This window comes from Pleurodeles waltl, chromosome 5, assembly GCF_031143425.1.
Source record: "Pleurodeles waltl isolate 20211129_DDA chromosome 5, aPleWal1.hap1.20221129, whole genome shotgun sequence".
NCBI lineage: Eukaryota > Metazoa > Chordata > Amphibia > Caudata > Salamandridae > Pleurodeles > Pleurodeles waltl.
This window is the reverse complement of record NC_090444.1, coordinates 130,892,047-130,907,581: the sequence shown is the minus strand read 5'-3', so window position 1 is coordinate 130,907,581 and position 15,535 is coordinate 130,892,047. Positions and strand designations below refer to the sequence as shown.

General features: G+C 40.6%; 1 protein-coding gene across 2 annotated transcripts in view; it reads left to right on the top strand.

Annotated features, from left to right (window-relative positions):
• Positions 1 to 15,535, top strand: part of CDC42BPA (CDC42 binding protein kinase alpha) — a 608,613-nt gene that overhangs the window by 388,348 nt on the left and 204,730 nt on the right. For both annotated transcript variants that reach the window (XM_069233802.1, XM_069233803.1), the window contains exon 12: positions 7,311 to 7,444. In XM_069233802.1, the coding sequence (XP_069089903.1) occupies positions 7,311 to 7,444 (134 nt within the window). The remainder of the gene's footprint in view (positions 1 to 7,310; positions 7,445 to 15,535) is intronic.

Sequence of the window (15,535 nt, the reverse complement as noted above, 5' to 3'; positions counted from 1 at the left end):
TTGGAATTAGGGGGACTCTGTTAGAAACTGCAGCATTCAGTAAAACTAAGACTCTGAAACTGTCCTTTTTTGGAATGGGGCCTGTCTTTTATTTAAACTTGGGACAATTCCCACCCTGATGGAATTCTAGAAAAGCAGAGACATCTGTTTCAGTTATATTTTTAACAATGATACATTTTAGCCACAGTTGTTATTTCTACTGTTTTGAACTGCTATGTCTTTTATTTTTGTGCAGCGGAGTGTTGCTTCTACATAAATATTTATATTAAAAATATCCTTAAGAATAAGTATTACTGATTTGTTTACAAAACATTTGGTCTTGCTGTTCTTATCCCTTTTATCAGCATACCATGCATTTCTTCTGTCTCGTCAAATACACTTCTCTACTGTACTCCTCCTTTAATTGAGTGTATTTATTTAAAATAATTTGTTTGGTTCTCAGTGCATGTGCCCCAGCCATTGAGCCCTTTAGCTCGAGCATAGAAGTGCACAAGCACGGCTCTTCTCGACCTGTTGTAATCTATTTTGTGGGCTTTAACCACTCCCATCTATCGTTTTCATTCATTCTGGGCCTGCCTTTCAAAAATCCTTTGATATTGTTTGTAAATGCTTTATGTTTGTCCCTCCTTGACACCGGTTTGTTACCACCTTGAAGAATGACCCTGTTACATGAATTATTACACGATCGGGCATGTACTTTTGTGGAGCACTTTTTTTCTTTTGCCTTGTGATCATAGCGGTATGTTTTTTCTTCCTCTTCCTTGTTTTTGTTTCTTGTTGTTTCTTTGTGATGTCTGTGCGATCTTTTTTTTTCAATGCAATTTTATGTAGCTCAAACCCGATATGAAGGTATTGGAGCTCTTCATTTATATATTTTTTGTAGTTTTATAAAGCACGAACTCGATACAAAGGTATTACAGCACTTTACATGACCACTGCCTACATTACACAAGAACTCATTAATTTTTGGTAGCAAGGGGATGTCAAGTGATTTGCCCATAATCACAGAACGTTGAACCAGCACCAAGACTCGAATCGTGTTCCTCAGCTCCTTAGTTGGCAGTTCTGGCCCTTACGCCACATCCTCTCCCCCAGGGTTCTTTGTCTGGTGCGTGTTGGGGCAGTCTGGCAATAACTCTTGTTTTTTCTATACACTTGGTAATACAGGTTATCCCATTTCATAGTGCTGCAAAACAGGTGCCATTCTTAACAAAATTGCTATAATTCATTTGCATCGACCTTGCAGAGATGAAGAGGTGAAAAAGCTATGCCAGGATTGCAATCTGTGACATTCTTGTTCTGTCAAGACCTGCAGTGGGTGCATTAACCAACTGACTTGAGTAGAGCTTAACACTAGGTGATAGCATGTGCTCTTGATAACCTCCTGAGGGTCATCAACCAAGCACATAGGTTAGCTCTAGGCATGAAGATGGGGAAATGTGTTGTCTTCAAAATGATGGGAAAAGAGTTGTGACTCCAGACCAAAGCACTTCAAGGCCTCAAAGCGTTAAAGCGAAACAACACTCTATTGTCCAAACCAAGGCTTCCCGCTCTACTCTAAGTGGTCCAGATGCCAAGGCCAAGACCTCATATTGTGAGTAGCCACCCCAACAGAGATAATTAACACTTCAAAACCATCAGCCAGTGCACAAATGTATGCAAAAGTCAAGGCTCAGGAGATTCAGGTACACATATCTGTTCTGCAGAGTCCAGTCCTGAGCCGAGGGCTGTTATAAGACTATTAACCCAAGGCAGTGCTGTAAGTGAATACAGAGTACCAGCCCTTCTGTATTTCCATTTCAAACACTGACCCAAGGTCACAGATGTTGCACCTCTGGAACCTATCCTGTCAGCCCACCTACCACTGAAGCTCTGTTTCACCAGTCTGGACATTTGAAGCCTTCTGTTTAGTTACACTGTCTCTTCTGTTGTTCTCTTTGTTTACAGTCAATGTTTTTAAAAGTTAGTCCATTATTGGCAATGTAGAAGAATACTTTCTTTAAAAGTTTCACACACAGAAATATATGGCTGTCCTATTTTCTTTGCTCTTACCTCTTTTGACCCCCTCATTCTCTGGGTTAAATGCCAGAAAGGTACTTCTTTGTAGCTTGTTTGGTGGTATAAACATTTAGATAAACACACTAGAAAGGGTGCATCTCTAGGGTATCACAGCCAGTCTGCAAAAACACTCCTAAGATGGCGGCCTTGTTGTGTCCTCTCTCCTGCAGCGACAGGCCTGGGAGGCTTGCTGTGGCACCTGGATCATCCACTACACTCCAAACCAAAACACGTAGGTAAAAGACATTGTCATTTACAACAGTAATAGCTCTCACTCTCACAAATGCAAGACCTATTGTATTGCAAATGCTTGTTGTTTTTGATTTTCGCTTAGAATAGTTTTTTGATGCTTTAAAATGGATTCCATTATTTGAACTGTCTCAGTTTTTGTTTTTAGATTAAACTATGCCTGGTTAAGATCTGCTAAAACTATCTGGCGGTATGAGAGATCCCAGGTGCAAAGAAGCCTTCTTTTGGGAATTCCCATCTATAGAACCTCCCATGCCTTGCATCAGTCCTTCTTTGGAGCTTTCTTTTTCATTAGGATTTTGCTTGCTGCTGAAATTAGCACAAAACCCACCCTGCGGTCTTACTGTTCAGACTGTACCTGACCCATTGACTGAACTGTGGCATAGTGCTAGCACTCGTCCCCCCTACTCTTTACACTTCTAATTTGGTTACTTGTGCATTTACGTTCTTTCTCCCTGCCTACCACTAAATTGCAACCCAGCCCAACCCCCTGTCATACCAGACCTCCTTTTGCTCCATTACCTCTCCCCTCCTACTTCTCCCCCTGTCCGCTCTCTTCCCTCTTCCTAATCTTCCACCCATCTTATCCATGCCACTCCTTTCCCCTCTCGCCTTCCTATTCTCCCTTTCTAGTCTCTCTCCCATTCTCTCCATTCACCATTTCATTCTCCTCTAAATTTCTCTCTCCCATCTTCCTCTCCATCCCCAGTATGCTGACTCATCCCTCTGCCCTCACGCTCCACTTATTTCTGTGCAACCCTTTCCTGCTCCTTTGTCCCCTTCTCTCTTATGTTTCTGCTTCTGGCCATAGATGCAACTGATATGCTCTGGTCGACGCCAAAAATTATTTTCAACAAACAGCATTTCATTTTGGTTTGCTGTTGATTGATGGTACCGCAGCTCAGTCCTTTCCTTCCCAGTGGGTGGAAGACTGACTTTCCCTTGTTTACTCAGCAGTAAATGATGACCTATGCAATCCTGCATCATAAGACATAATTATGATAATGTACTGTAATTATATGTACAGCACAGTGACAATTGGTCGAGTAGTAGTAAAGAAGCTTCAAATCAACAGGTCTCCCCGTTAAAAGCCATTAACCAACTTATTGGCTTTGCTAATGCTTGTTGCTGATGAAGAACAGCATCAGCAAGAATGAAAAAAAAAATGCCGGGGCCTAAGTCATGATGTGATATATGCAGGTATGAGTCATGACTGCAGAATCCTTTTTTTTTATTTTTCATATTCCGCTTCAAGATAACGGACACTCGTCACGAAGCAGTTAAATATAAAAAGTGCTCAAAAGTTCATTCTAGGGGATGGAGCCGCCAGTATCAAAAGGCAGCGTACCAGACCTTCTGAAAAAGAAACAAAAACGAGACAGGGAGGAGAGCAGCTCAGTTCTGCCAAGCAGCAGGGAGCAGCGGCCCGCTAGGAGGATTGTGGGAGCAACGGAGCAGGTGGGAGAGCGATAAAAAAAATTGTGAGCAGTACGGGTGGGGCCCAGGAAGCAACGGACCAGATGAAAAGGAAGGAAGCAAAACCAAGAGTAAAGGGGGGCAGGGTGTGAAGAGGGACACAAAGTCGAAAACAAGGGACAGAGCAAGAAAGCAGATGCACTCCTATTTAGTGCTGAAAGAAAAGGAATGGTTAAATTCCTAATGTTAGGCATAAAAGGATATAATTCATCCCATTGAAGGATGTTAAAATAGTCATGCTGTATGGAGGGACAAACCCAAGTAGAGGAAACAAAGCCATTGAATTAGAAGCAGGCAAATGGGATCGACAAGAAAGGCAACCTATGTTAAGCCATGGACTGACCCAAAGGGCACTTTTTGTATTGGTACTGTGCACAGTAGGCCTTTCAACAACAGACAGTTCAAACGTTCTGTAGGCAAAATCTAAAAAAAATGATGCAACACCCTTCGTACCCATCACATTAGTAGTATCTAGTACAGTTTTATTGACCTAAACATGTAATTCCTTCTTTCAGGTGATGGGCGGATGGTCAGTACCAGCTCCATACTGGGTATTGGATAAGGCAGTAAGATGGCACCTTGTTGGTTGCAACTACATCAGTCCACCTTTAGGTGTATAAATGAGAGTATTAAATGTACTGCATGCATACGGCAAAGATTGGGTAGGCACAAATAGGTGCCAAGAGGTCTTACCAAGTGTTGTCTAACCGAGACAGACCAATCTCTGCCATCTTTTTCTGCATGGCTGGTTTCACTTTTCATTCAGTTGGACCTTTTTGCCATTTGGGCTGCTCATTGGAGTGATGTGGTGTTTCAGGTGATTCCAAGTTACACTGGTGGAGTGTTCAATATTTTGTAAACATTGGAATGTGTAGGAGCTAGCTGATTAATAAAGAAATTTGAGTTATTGTTTGAAACTAGCGGTGCTTGGAATAACATTTTTGTTGATTCAACATAACTGTGTATGCACTTAAACCGGGAGGCTGCAGTACTGCATGGGATAGCTATAGTTTGGGCTTCGTCAGTTAAATGCTTTGTCATTATTACTAAATTCGGCCACATTTATAATCGTTCATATTTACTTCTCTCAGAGTAAATATGAAGTACAGAAGTGGCATCCAAAAGGCTTGGTGTACTGAGGTTTAAAGGAGGAGGTTTACATGATATAGATGGAATTTTGCAGAACATATTGAAAACACCAAGGCAGATTGTTCCTAATATGGAATTGTAAGGTTCTAAATTACACTAGTAATTGCCACTGAAATGAGGTTCTCCTTGAATGAGGTTAGGTTCACGAGGGGGCGTGCCTCTATGGTCTGGTTAGGATCGGCGAGGTTGCAGGCAGAGCTTGAAGGAATCGGTGGTGAGGGCTGTTGACGTTAGGATTTTTGGCAAAAGGAATGACTTAAACATGGAAGTATTCTGAAGGTAAGGAAGGAGAGGACACTCGTAGAGAGATGGGGATCCGAATTTAGGTGCATAGATGGCAAATGAGTGTTGTCAAGTTCTTTCGTACCTCTGGATAACAGCTTTGGTTACTGCAAGCTTTTTTGGCATTGATGCTGAAATGGCTGTTCGTAAAATGTCTTTTGTTGACTGAGTGACCTGTCTTGCAGAAGTCTCAGTAATTTTGTAACTTTCTGTTAGCTAGAAAGATCTCAAACAACTTCAGGAGTAATTGTTTTAATTTCTTCCATCAAACATTGTTTGAGTTTTGGAGAGAAAACTTAGCACAGTATTACCATCTATTGTAAATTAACCACATCCGTCACTTTTTAACTGCATCACAGGCATTTTTGCAAGTGTACAATTTACCCAAATTAACTTGTTTTCGTTTAAAATAAGAAAATGGGCCCACTGCGGTGCGGTTAACCACCATAGGAATTAAAGAGTTTTCCAAATTTATACAATTTAAATAATTAAATTGTGTTTTATGAAAATAACTTTAGAGCATTCATGTTAGCATGATGCAGGTTCCAGTGGTGTTTTTTCACTTTTCACAACATAGTATCTGCCTGTACACCTGTTTTTATAGAACATCCCACCACTGAAGTATTTATGTGGCAAAGTTTATTAATTGCATCAGTTCACGTAATCTTGTATCACTCCTCCATGCTCAAGCACTGTAAAGCTCAGGAACAATACGGGAAGGTTTCAGGCTTTTAGCTAGAAAGCAACATACTCTGATAGTCATAACCGAAGCAAAGCACTGCTTAAAGGGAGGAATAAATGGATATATTTAATCAAAATATATCTACTAATTTGGCACACTAGTTGCTATTTACAAACAGGTTGAATACAAAAAGTACAGTACTGCATGATAAACAAGCTAGGCAATAAGTAGGATATCCTAATGAGAGCAGTGAATTATAGGAACAAAGTAATGTGTGGTTAGACACTTAGCACTTCAGAGCTATGGTTGCGTCTTCTGGGTTTTATCAGAGTAGGTTCTTATGGATTCATGTGCCTTAAACATCCCTGAAATACTGTCCACACTAGTATATTTGCCTTTTAAAATTAATTTAGTTGCATTGTGGGTCCCAGTCAGATAGGTAAATGCATAAAAAAGTGCCCGGTAGCAACTGTGGAGCCACCATGCCCTTTTGCAGCCCACACTACAGTCTCCCATGATTGATCTTTTCCTCAGTATGTCATTCTGAAAGAGAAGGCCCTGCAGAAAATTGGGACCCTTTTTGGAACACTTGTAGTAGCCCTAAGCGCATACCTCAAAATCTCCAACCCATCTAGATGCTGAAGTTCCATGCAGTGGTACCACACAATATTTTCCCATTAGATATTGGTCTACAGTAGTTGTGGGTTGGTACTTAGAGATGTCAGATGTCTGGCTCCTATAAGTACTGAGAAAAGACTACTCCCCCTATGGTACTGGTATTTTTCCTTCCAAGGTCAAATGCTCTTTCCCTTGCCATTTAATATTAAGTTAATTTAGCAAAGCCTGAGATGTCGGCAGTGAGACAACTTGAGAGTGTGTTTTGCATTGCCCTGTGTTATCAAACTGCTTGGGTCTGTGACTTGCTATCTCTGTTGCAAATGCTTATTTAAAAGATCATGTTTTTTTTGTTTTCAGTGGTTATCCATCTCTAGATTTTCTCTCCAGGGATTTTCATACTTATCTACTTTAGTAATCACAAATGGGACTTGATATTGATGTATCTTTAGAAAGAATATATAGTCCTATCATACAGCAATCTTGAATGTCTCAAGTCTGGTTTATTTAACATGAAATGTGTATGTAAGTGGGGCCTGTGTATATCTTTGAAATGTGATGTTCCAATGTCCCATTGTCTACACACCTTCTATTGGAAGTTGTGCTAGATTTGGAAGTGTGTAATATGTCTAAAAGATAGTTCAGATGATGGGAGTTTGTGTAGGCCAGATTCCATGGGTTGTGGCCTGAGCATTGTTTGTAATGACTGCAGAAATAGTTTTAAAAATGAATAGCAGTTTATCTGAAGTTGATCTTAACACTTATCAAAGAAACTTTATTTTACATTATATTTTGGTAGATTCGGGTCAGCTGGAGCAAAGGTTAGAGGAGGTCACTTCCTCGAGACGGGACTTAGAAGAAGTTACAAGACAGATGAAGGCTCTAGAGAAGCAAATCAAAACACTAAAGCAAGAAAAGGATGACCTGAATAAGGTAAGACTACAGTTGTCTCCTCTTCTACAAGACCAACCATTAATACAAATTTCCAGCAGTGCTCGTTATGTATCATTTATGTTCTTGCTAGCACACTGTTCAACAAGGTTTATTGCAATGTGTTGTGTTCAACTAGAGTACACATACAGAAGACTGTGGTGTCTTTCTCGGCTTCAAGCAAATTTATGGATTCTAAACTTAGTATGCAATTATTAATTTTTGAGCAGAATGCCTAGAAAGAGCTTTTGTTAGAATTGAAGATATGGGCTTTGAAATTATATTTAAACTCCTTAGTTTTTATGTGTATTTCTCAGGCAACAACTTCTGCTGCAGGCTGTTTAACAATTTGTACTGTTGAAAGTTCCACCATCGAATGATATTAATAAGAAAGAAATCGCTTGGGTGCACATTAGGCACTTAGGGAATTACTCTTTGGGAATGCTCTCCCATCCTCTCACAGTTATGCAACTCACCAAAGGCTTCCCTAATCTATCTTGCCATCTGCACAGGGTTCCACTTCCAGCTCTCCTTTTCTGTACTTCAGTACCTTTTGTACGAAGTCACTTAACGTAAAGTGATTTCCTTGGTTTACCAAACTCGCAGGTATACTGAAATTGCCAGCAGATGCAACACCTACCGTTTGGTTGATTTAGTCCACCAGTTTCCTTGCCTTCTCTAATTTGGAAGACCCCCTATTCATCACTAACTTTATATATAAGCGTGCAACGTCTGTAGTGCAAACCTAGCTACAGAACTATTGAGTGTTGTTCAAGTTAGAAGTATACAATGATGATGAAGCCGGGTCTGGTGGCTAAGTGGACTAATGCATCCACTGTAGGGGCCTGCATTCGACCTCATGGCCACAGGTTCAAATCCCGGCTGGTCCACTCAGCTTTTCATCCATTTGAGGTCGATAAAATGAGTACCATTGAGTTGGGTAGCAATAAACATCTGTTATTCAGCTCCAAGATACCCTTCTGGGTGAATGTGCATTTTACAAATACATATTATGTTATGATTGGGGTGGAGGGGTGAAGGGTGCACTAGGGGAAAGAAGGTGAGAGGGAGGGAACGGGTCAGCTAGGGGAGAGCTCTGTCTCTTAGGCTTGGGAAAGGAGTGTAGAGGAATCGGGTACAGATAGAGTGGCATGGCAGGAGCCAAGGGGCAACTTGGAGGTTTACATTGCAACAAGAGGTTGTTTGAAAAGAGTGGAGAAGCAATGGGATCTACCGGATGAGAACTTGGATGGAGTTCCATACCCTTATTTATTTTCTAATTTCCTGTCTGGCAGAACTACTACTGTGTGTAGTGCATGTTCGACATAAGGTCTTGAACTTGGCCACCAGGTGTGATGGAGTGTGTTTCTTGACTGCCTCATAAGATGTTGCAGCAGGTTATGAATGTGATGCTCAGGCGGTGAGATTGCTTGAGTGCTTTGAGTGTTGGAGTAATTCTGTTGTATTTGCAGAGGCCCTTAATGGGTTTGAGCGTTGCATGTGTAAAAGTGTTCAGTGACATCAGTTGGATCTTTAGGACATGGCCATCATAGCACCTAGACGGATGTCCTGAAGTTACTTGTGGAAAGAGTTTCACCTTAGAGAGCAGGGTCAGCTCGTGGCATGCGGCCTTTTGATCTTTCTTTTGTGTATGATGAGGATTCTGACATTGAGTTCAATGCAGCTGGACTATAAAGGACATTGAGCTTTCAGCAAGTTGTGGTGTAAAATGATCCAGATTACTCCTTACATCTTGTTGTTTGCAGCCATTGGCAGTGTGTTCAGATTCTCTCATTGCATGGTTGAGCGCGAGGAAGGATCCAGACCTCTGTGTTTGAATGGTGAAAAGGCAGTCCTTCAGGGGATCATTGTCGTGACCTAATGACATTTTGAAGTACTTCTGGGTATCTTCTGCATATTGGTGAATGCAAATGTTCTACCCAGCTAGATTTTACTGTTTGAAGATCACTGGTAGGAAAATGGATCCTTGAGAAATGCCACAGGTTATGGAGATGGGAACAGCCCTAAAGAACCCCACTAGGCTCATTTCTTCTACTGACAGATGCAGAACAATTCTGATCAAGGGATTTAGGAATTGAGAGTGTGGTGTAGGGTTCAGTGGTCGAATGTGTAGAGTTACAAGGGTTTTCACTGTCAGAGGTTAGAAGAGCATCATCGAAACCTTGGATGGTGGATGTCTCTGTACTGTACTGCTGTCTTAATTAGGGCATTGCTTCTGCCCTTCTCCAATAGAGTCTCAGCGACCTTTTGAATTATCTGCATTGGAATGATAGGGGAATGAACGGATAGTAGTTGGAGAAGTCTTCTCATTTGAGCCTGATCTTCTTCAACAGGGGAGATAGGATCTGACCAGGTTTGAGGGAGTCTAGGAAGATACTTAGGTTCAGCAATGCATTGATGGTGTTAAGCATGGTGCCAAGGCTTCTCTTGAGATCTTTCACAAATGATGATGGGGTGTTATTTTCCGCCCATGATGTGGCTTTCAGGTGTTTCTGGAGTACAGTCATCAGCTGAGAGCATGGCAAAGATAGTCTATTGAGTTCTACTGTGGCCACTGTTTGTGTTGATGTTGCAGCAGTTGTGCCATTTGTGTGTTGTGTGACTTTGTCCATCTGCCCTTGAAGTATTAGTTAACCACAATGCACTTATCTTTAGTGATGGAGCATTTAAATTTGTTCCCTATGAACATGATCACCCGAAAGTTTAAGCCACCAGGACCAGCGATTCTAGTTCTTTGATTTTTATTCAGCATATCTGTGCTTTCTGGGAATTGTTTCTTGATTCAGTTCATCTAACTCACCTGTAAGCAATACTTTGTAATAGGGGGTTAATGGGAAACTTTCGTCCAAGTGACCTATGGCCACCTTGAAAGCTATCTATAAAACATCTCCAGAAGCTTGCTAACGGGGAAACAGCTTAAAAGGCACAATTGCCAAGGGCAATCTTTAAGAGAGGTAAAAGTGTGTACATGAATGTACAGTTCCATTAAACATTGGTTTTATATGTTTTGTTTAAAATTATGATGCCCTTAAACATATCATTACATAACCACTGGATCAGCCGTTAACACTTTGCCCGCTAGATTAGGCGCTCAGTAATTTACTTTAAGCCTGGTGACTTTCTTGGCTTTGAATTTGTTTTCTCAGACTACTTAATGAATCATAATAGAGTGTTCACCAGCATAATAACTGGGTGAACAATCATCCTTTGCAGAGTTGTGACACCTTCATTATTTGTTTCTCATTTGTGAAAGTACTGATTTTGCTAAAAAAAAAAACATCATCTCCTGTAGAGCTGTAATCCCTTTGGAGAGCAATACCTACTGTTTTAATGAATATGCAGGTTTCTTCAAGTAAGTAGCAACGCAACGTAAGACAAAAATATAGTCTAACAAATGTTGCAGTCATTGCACATTTTTTGGTAGATGTCAACATATTACACAGCCAGCGTGTTGCAGATATTATCAGCTGTAGTAAAGATCTTTTACATCTGTTGTGGCGTAAATAGTTAGAACTCCGGTTTGGCAGATTCTAAGAGTATCAGCACAGAGGTTAAATAATTAGGTATTATTATAGAGTGACATTGTCCAAGAAATTATTGTATTTATATTTCTGACTTGTGTAGTAAATCCTATAAATGTTTTTAAAGTCTGAATTATTTGTCACGTTTATGAACATTTAAACTCTTCTTAAAATGCAAAACTGATTCAATAATATGTCTCAAGTTGTGTTAGTCCGTTTAGTAGCTCAGCCTATAAAAAATTGTATGACACTTGGGGTTCGAATACAGCCTTTGTTAATCTGGACCTTCATTCTTTTAGAGGTAGATGTTAGGTGCGCATTTTGGAATTAGTCAAAGTAATGTCCTACCTTGTGCAGCGTTACTACATTTTCTTTCGGTGATGAAATGATCTACATAAAATACTTTTGCATTTTGTTTATGTGGTACATGAATTAGTATGCCTCCGTTCTGCTTGTGGTCATAATGCCAAGCCAGTTCTCTGGCACAATTCATGCTGAATCTTGACCAGGAGGAAAGTACCTTAACTCAATCCCAGTGTATCTGTAATTACAGCATGGACTAACTGAGTTACCTGCCCCTTTGATCCTTTGGACAGTACTTGCACAGCTTTAGAAGTGAACCACCGATAGTATCATCTTAAAGTTTTTGTGGGAAATAATATTGGGGCCCCTATTCCAAACAGCGTTAAATTGTATTACCCATTTTCCGCTAATTTAAGCCCCCTGGTGTCAAAACAATATTTTGTTTTATGTTCAAGTTCATATTCCAAAATGTCCTTTGGGACGGTGGGGGACCTGGACAATTTCCCACTTTGCCCATGCCTTGAAACGCCTCTGACCACAGATTGTTCTTGTCAGGGGCCAACCCACTGTCATTGAAAAAACTGCAGTGGACTCACGCTAAATGTGAAATGGGCTTGACATTAATGTTTTTTTCGGCTATCACCCCATCCCAAACAGGCCTTTTGTTTTAGACTAATTATTGGAGAAAGAGATCTTTGCACGGATAGAAATGTTTGCAACAGTCTTATTCATCACACTGTTTTGCATTACAGCTGATTGGACAAATGGCACACTCTTTAGGTGTTGGTCAACACTATTTCAGAATAACAGAATCAGTTCTTGGATAACTAAGTCAGCTGGCTCAAACAGAATGAGTTTACCAATTTGTTGAACTTTTTGTTAGTCACTTCCTGTTCTTTGAAGTTGGAAGTAAGTGATGGTAGCGAGCTAGTTCTGAACTCTATCTGTGGAGGGAGCTGAACTGTTCTATAATGATGGTACACCATTGTTGTTCACACTTGTTTCTTTAAGCATGGTGTTTAGGCTTTCACAGGCAGCCCTTACATCTGAATTATAAACTGGTTTACAGTGTCCAGGTAAACCTTAGCTTGGTAAGGGTTTCCAAACGTGTCTGTGGAAGTTTAGGTTCACTTTAAATAGAAGATATTTGTTTAGACATGGTTTGCCTGGCATTTGTTCCAATACTGTAGCTTATATTTGAGAGGAGATAGGAGGCAAAGGTTTCATTAATTTGTGTAACAGATATTAAATATATCTTGTGAATGTAAGCGTTCATGGCCAATGTGTTGAATATTTCCTGAGACGTCTTGCTGTGAGGGTTGGTGAGATGCTGGTGCTCACAAAGGACAGCAGTGGGAACCCTGACAATGAGTTTCTGCATTTGTTCTTGTTTAACAGCGTTGATGACATTGGTCTTTTTACACTGAGCTGAAACCATCATGGCCATTCACCTCTGTTTGACTGGCCACCTCGCTGCAAGTTGAAGTTTGTCCTACCGGTCTTTTGAAGCTTGCATTTGTATCTGTTTTCATCATGACAGTCACATTTTGTGTGTCATATGTGCACTGTCAACAGCCTTGTTTCTTTTAGGAGAATGCACGCAGTCTGACAAGAGGTATTACATTTGCCACTGATGGGATGTGACCTGGCATGCCCTACCCATTCCTTTTGGTCCTATTTTTCCAGTGTGTGTCTGTCTCTAAATCTTCTTCTCACAAAATCAAATATTTCATGACATTCGCAATTACACTTTTTTATAGGTATACTCACATTCATGGTTGATGTTCAGGTCTGTGTTTGTTCAGCTATGGTGTCTTGCTTGTATGTGAATGTCTCTCAGGTTAGTCAAATTTTAAGTGTGCTTCACATAAAGAGACATTTTCTATTATAGCTCCATGTGATGAATGTTTCATAGACACGCCTGATTTTTTGGAATACTATTTTCTAATCTTGAAACACCAACAAAAAGTAAATAGAAAAAGGAATTTAATAAAAAGAATATATTAGGGCTACCATAAAACTTGCCATGCGGGAATTGTTTCTTTTTTCAGACCCTCAAACATTATTATACCGGTCCTCTTGCGGTCATCAGACTGTATAAAATCCTTCTTAAAGTGTCTTGCTTCAATGTTAGACTCACGATTGAAACAAAAATCACAAATCTAATATTTACCTTTGCACAGTATGTGTTAAGATGAGAGCAGAGGAACAGAAACATAGGAATTAATAATATGCTAAACAAGCCATTATTTAACAAAGAGCTACGCAAGCGGTGTCATGATTGAGTTTGTTTAGGTGTGGGTGATATATATTTGAAATTTAGCAACCATTTGCAAATGACTACTCTCCGTACATATGAGATCTCGGCCACACACCGCCCTGGTAGAAAATAACAATCTCTCTTGAACAGCAGCTGAAATTGAGTAGGCATCTTTTAAAATACCTAGTTCAATGTTACATGCAGGACCATTGATTTCAGTATTATCTCTGGCAATAAGCTGTCTAATTCTCAGTTCATAGAAGTTCTCAACTACCTTTTGGCTGGACGGATAATCGCATTAATTTCTGAGACCTGTAGTGACATCTCATGTTTTTTAACCTACCCCCTTCACACGTTTCATACTTTTTTTTTTCCGCCATCAATTTAGGACGGGGCACTTTTCTTTTAATCCTGGCAAAATGGCTCCTTGAGTTAAACCCTCACTGCATACATCCTCTAAAATCTGAAGGTCATGATTTCGAATGCTGTCCAACTCAGCCTTCTACCTTCCGAGGTCGGTCAGTAGTATCTTAGTAATGTCTTTCATTCGCAGTGTTTAAAAGCAGTGGATGTGTTGTCTGAAGCTCTATATGAAATTAGGTTGTCGCTATTACTGGTTTAATTTATTCGGTTTAAGACCCTGTGGTTCTTTAGGTTTATTGCCATAGGATATTTATGCACATCCTTTTTATACCTGGTGTGTGGCCAAAGTCTCGACAGAAATCCTCTCCACAGCTGCTGTGTCAATAGAGATCCCAGCTCAGACACTAAAAGGCTTGTATACATGTGGCTAAACCTGACTGAGTTTTTTTGCAGTTTTTCCTTCAGACAAGATGGCATACGCCTTGTTCAAAGCAGCTCAGGCCTTCTCCTATCAGTGCCGCCTCCCCTCTAGCAGCCTCTCTGTGAACCCCTCTGTGAAGATCTGGCTTCTTTTTTGTCAAAACATCAGTGACATCTACAGTGAAATCAAAGTTTCAAATGCAAAGGTGTCACCATCACTCTTAGAGCCTTCCTAGCAGGATCTGGAGAACATTAGCACTGTCCTTGCTGTTACATCAGAAGAAGTGTTTGGGGCAGTTAGTAGGCTCATATCATATCCCTTCTACAACCGATCCCCGTTTCTATCCTTAAAGGACTGACGTAGCCTTGGCCCCTATCCTTCAAGATACTTCATTAGTTAATAGTATCTCTGTAACAAAAGAGTGATCAGCCCCCTATTGTGCGGGCCCTAGTTCTGAAACAGTGGTACTTCTATTGACAAGCTGTATAAAATGAGAGAGTTCAACAAGCCAACAGGCCTCATGTTGCTGGATCTCGTGGTGAACTTCCAAACCATGCCTTAGACTAGTTTAAGTGTTTTAAAGGGTCACTTTCAATTGGGATCGCTGCTTCCTTTCTGGCCCAAGGAAAGAAAGGTCTGTTGTGGGTTACCCCAGATATTTACCCTGTCACCATTTATGTACAGCCAGTGGGGAAGCTCATCGGGCAGATCAACTTCCAGGTTGTATCTTAAACTGATTACACACAACTCCTGTCTTTGAGTCACAGTCTCAGGAGACTCTCTTGTCGCAGTACAAGGTTAGATATCTGACAGTTTTCTTAAAACGAATGGGGACAAAACGAAAATCGTGTTTATTGAAAGTGAATTGACAGGCTGGTGCAACATAACTTGGCCACCCCCGCTGGGCAGTCATCCCTTCCCAGCTGAATAACTTAAGCACCTTGGGATATGGTTAAGAAGGATTTGTCCTCCCGCTGTTGGATCTGAAAGTTCTGGACCTCCTCTTACTGAATTTAGACATATTAACGATAACATACACAGTCAGTGTGAGCCCTGATATTGGTTCTCCTTGACTACTGTAATGCCTTACACCTTGGACTTCTGGCTTCTCAGATCAACACATTAAAGAGTATATAGAAGATAACAATGCACTTATTCTGTGGTTTTCACAAATTAGAGACAACATTAACTGGCAGTTCAACGTC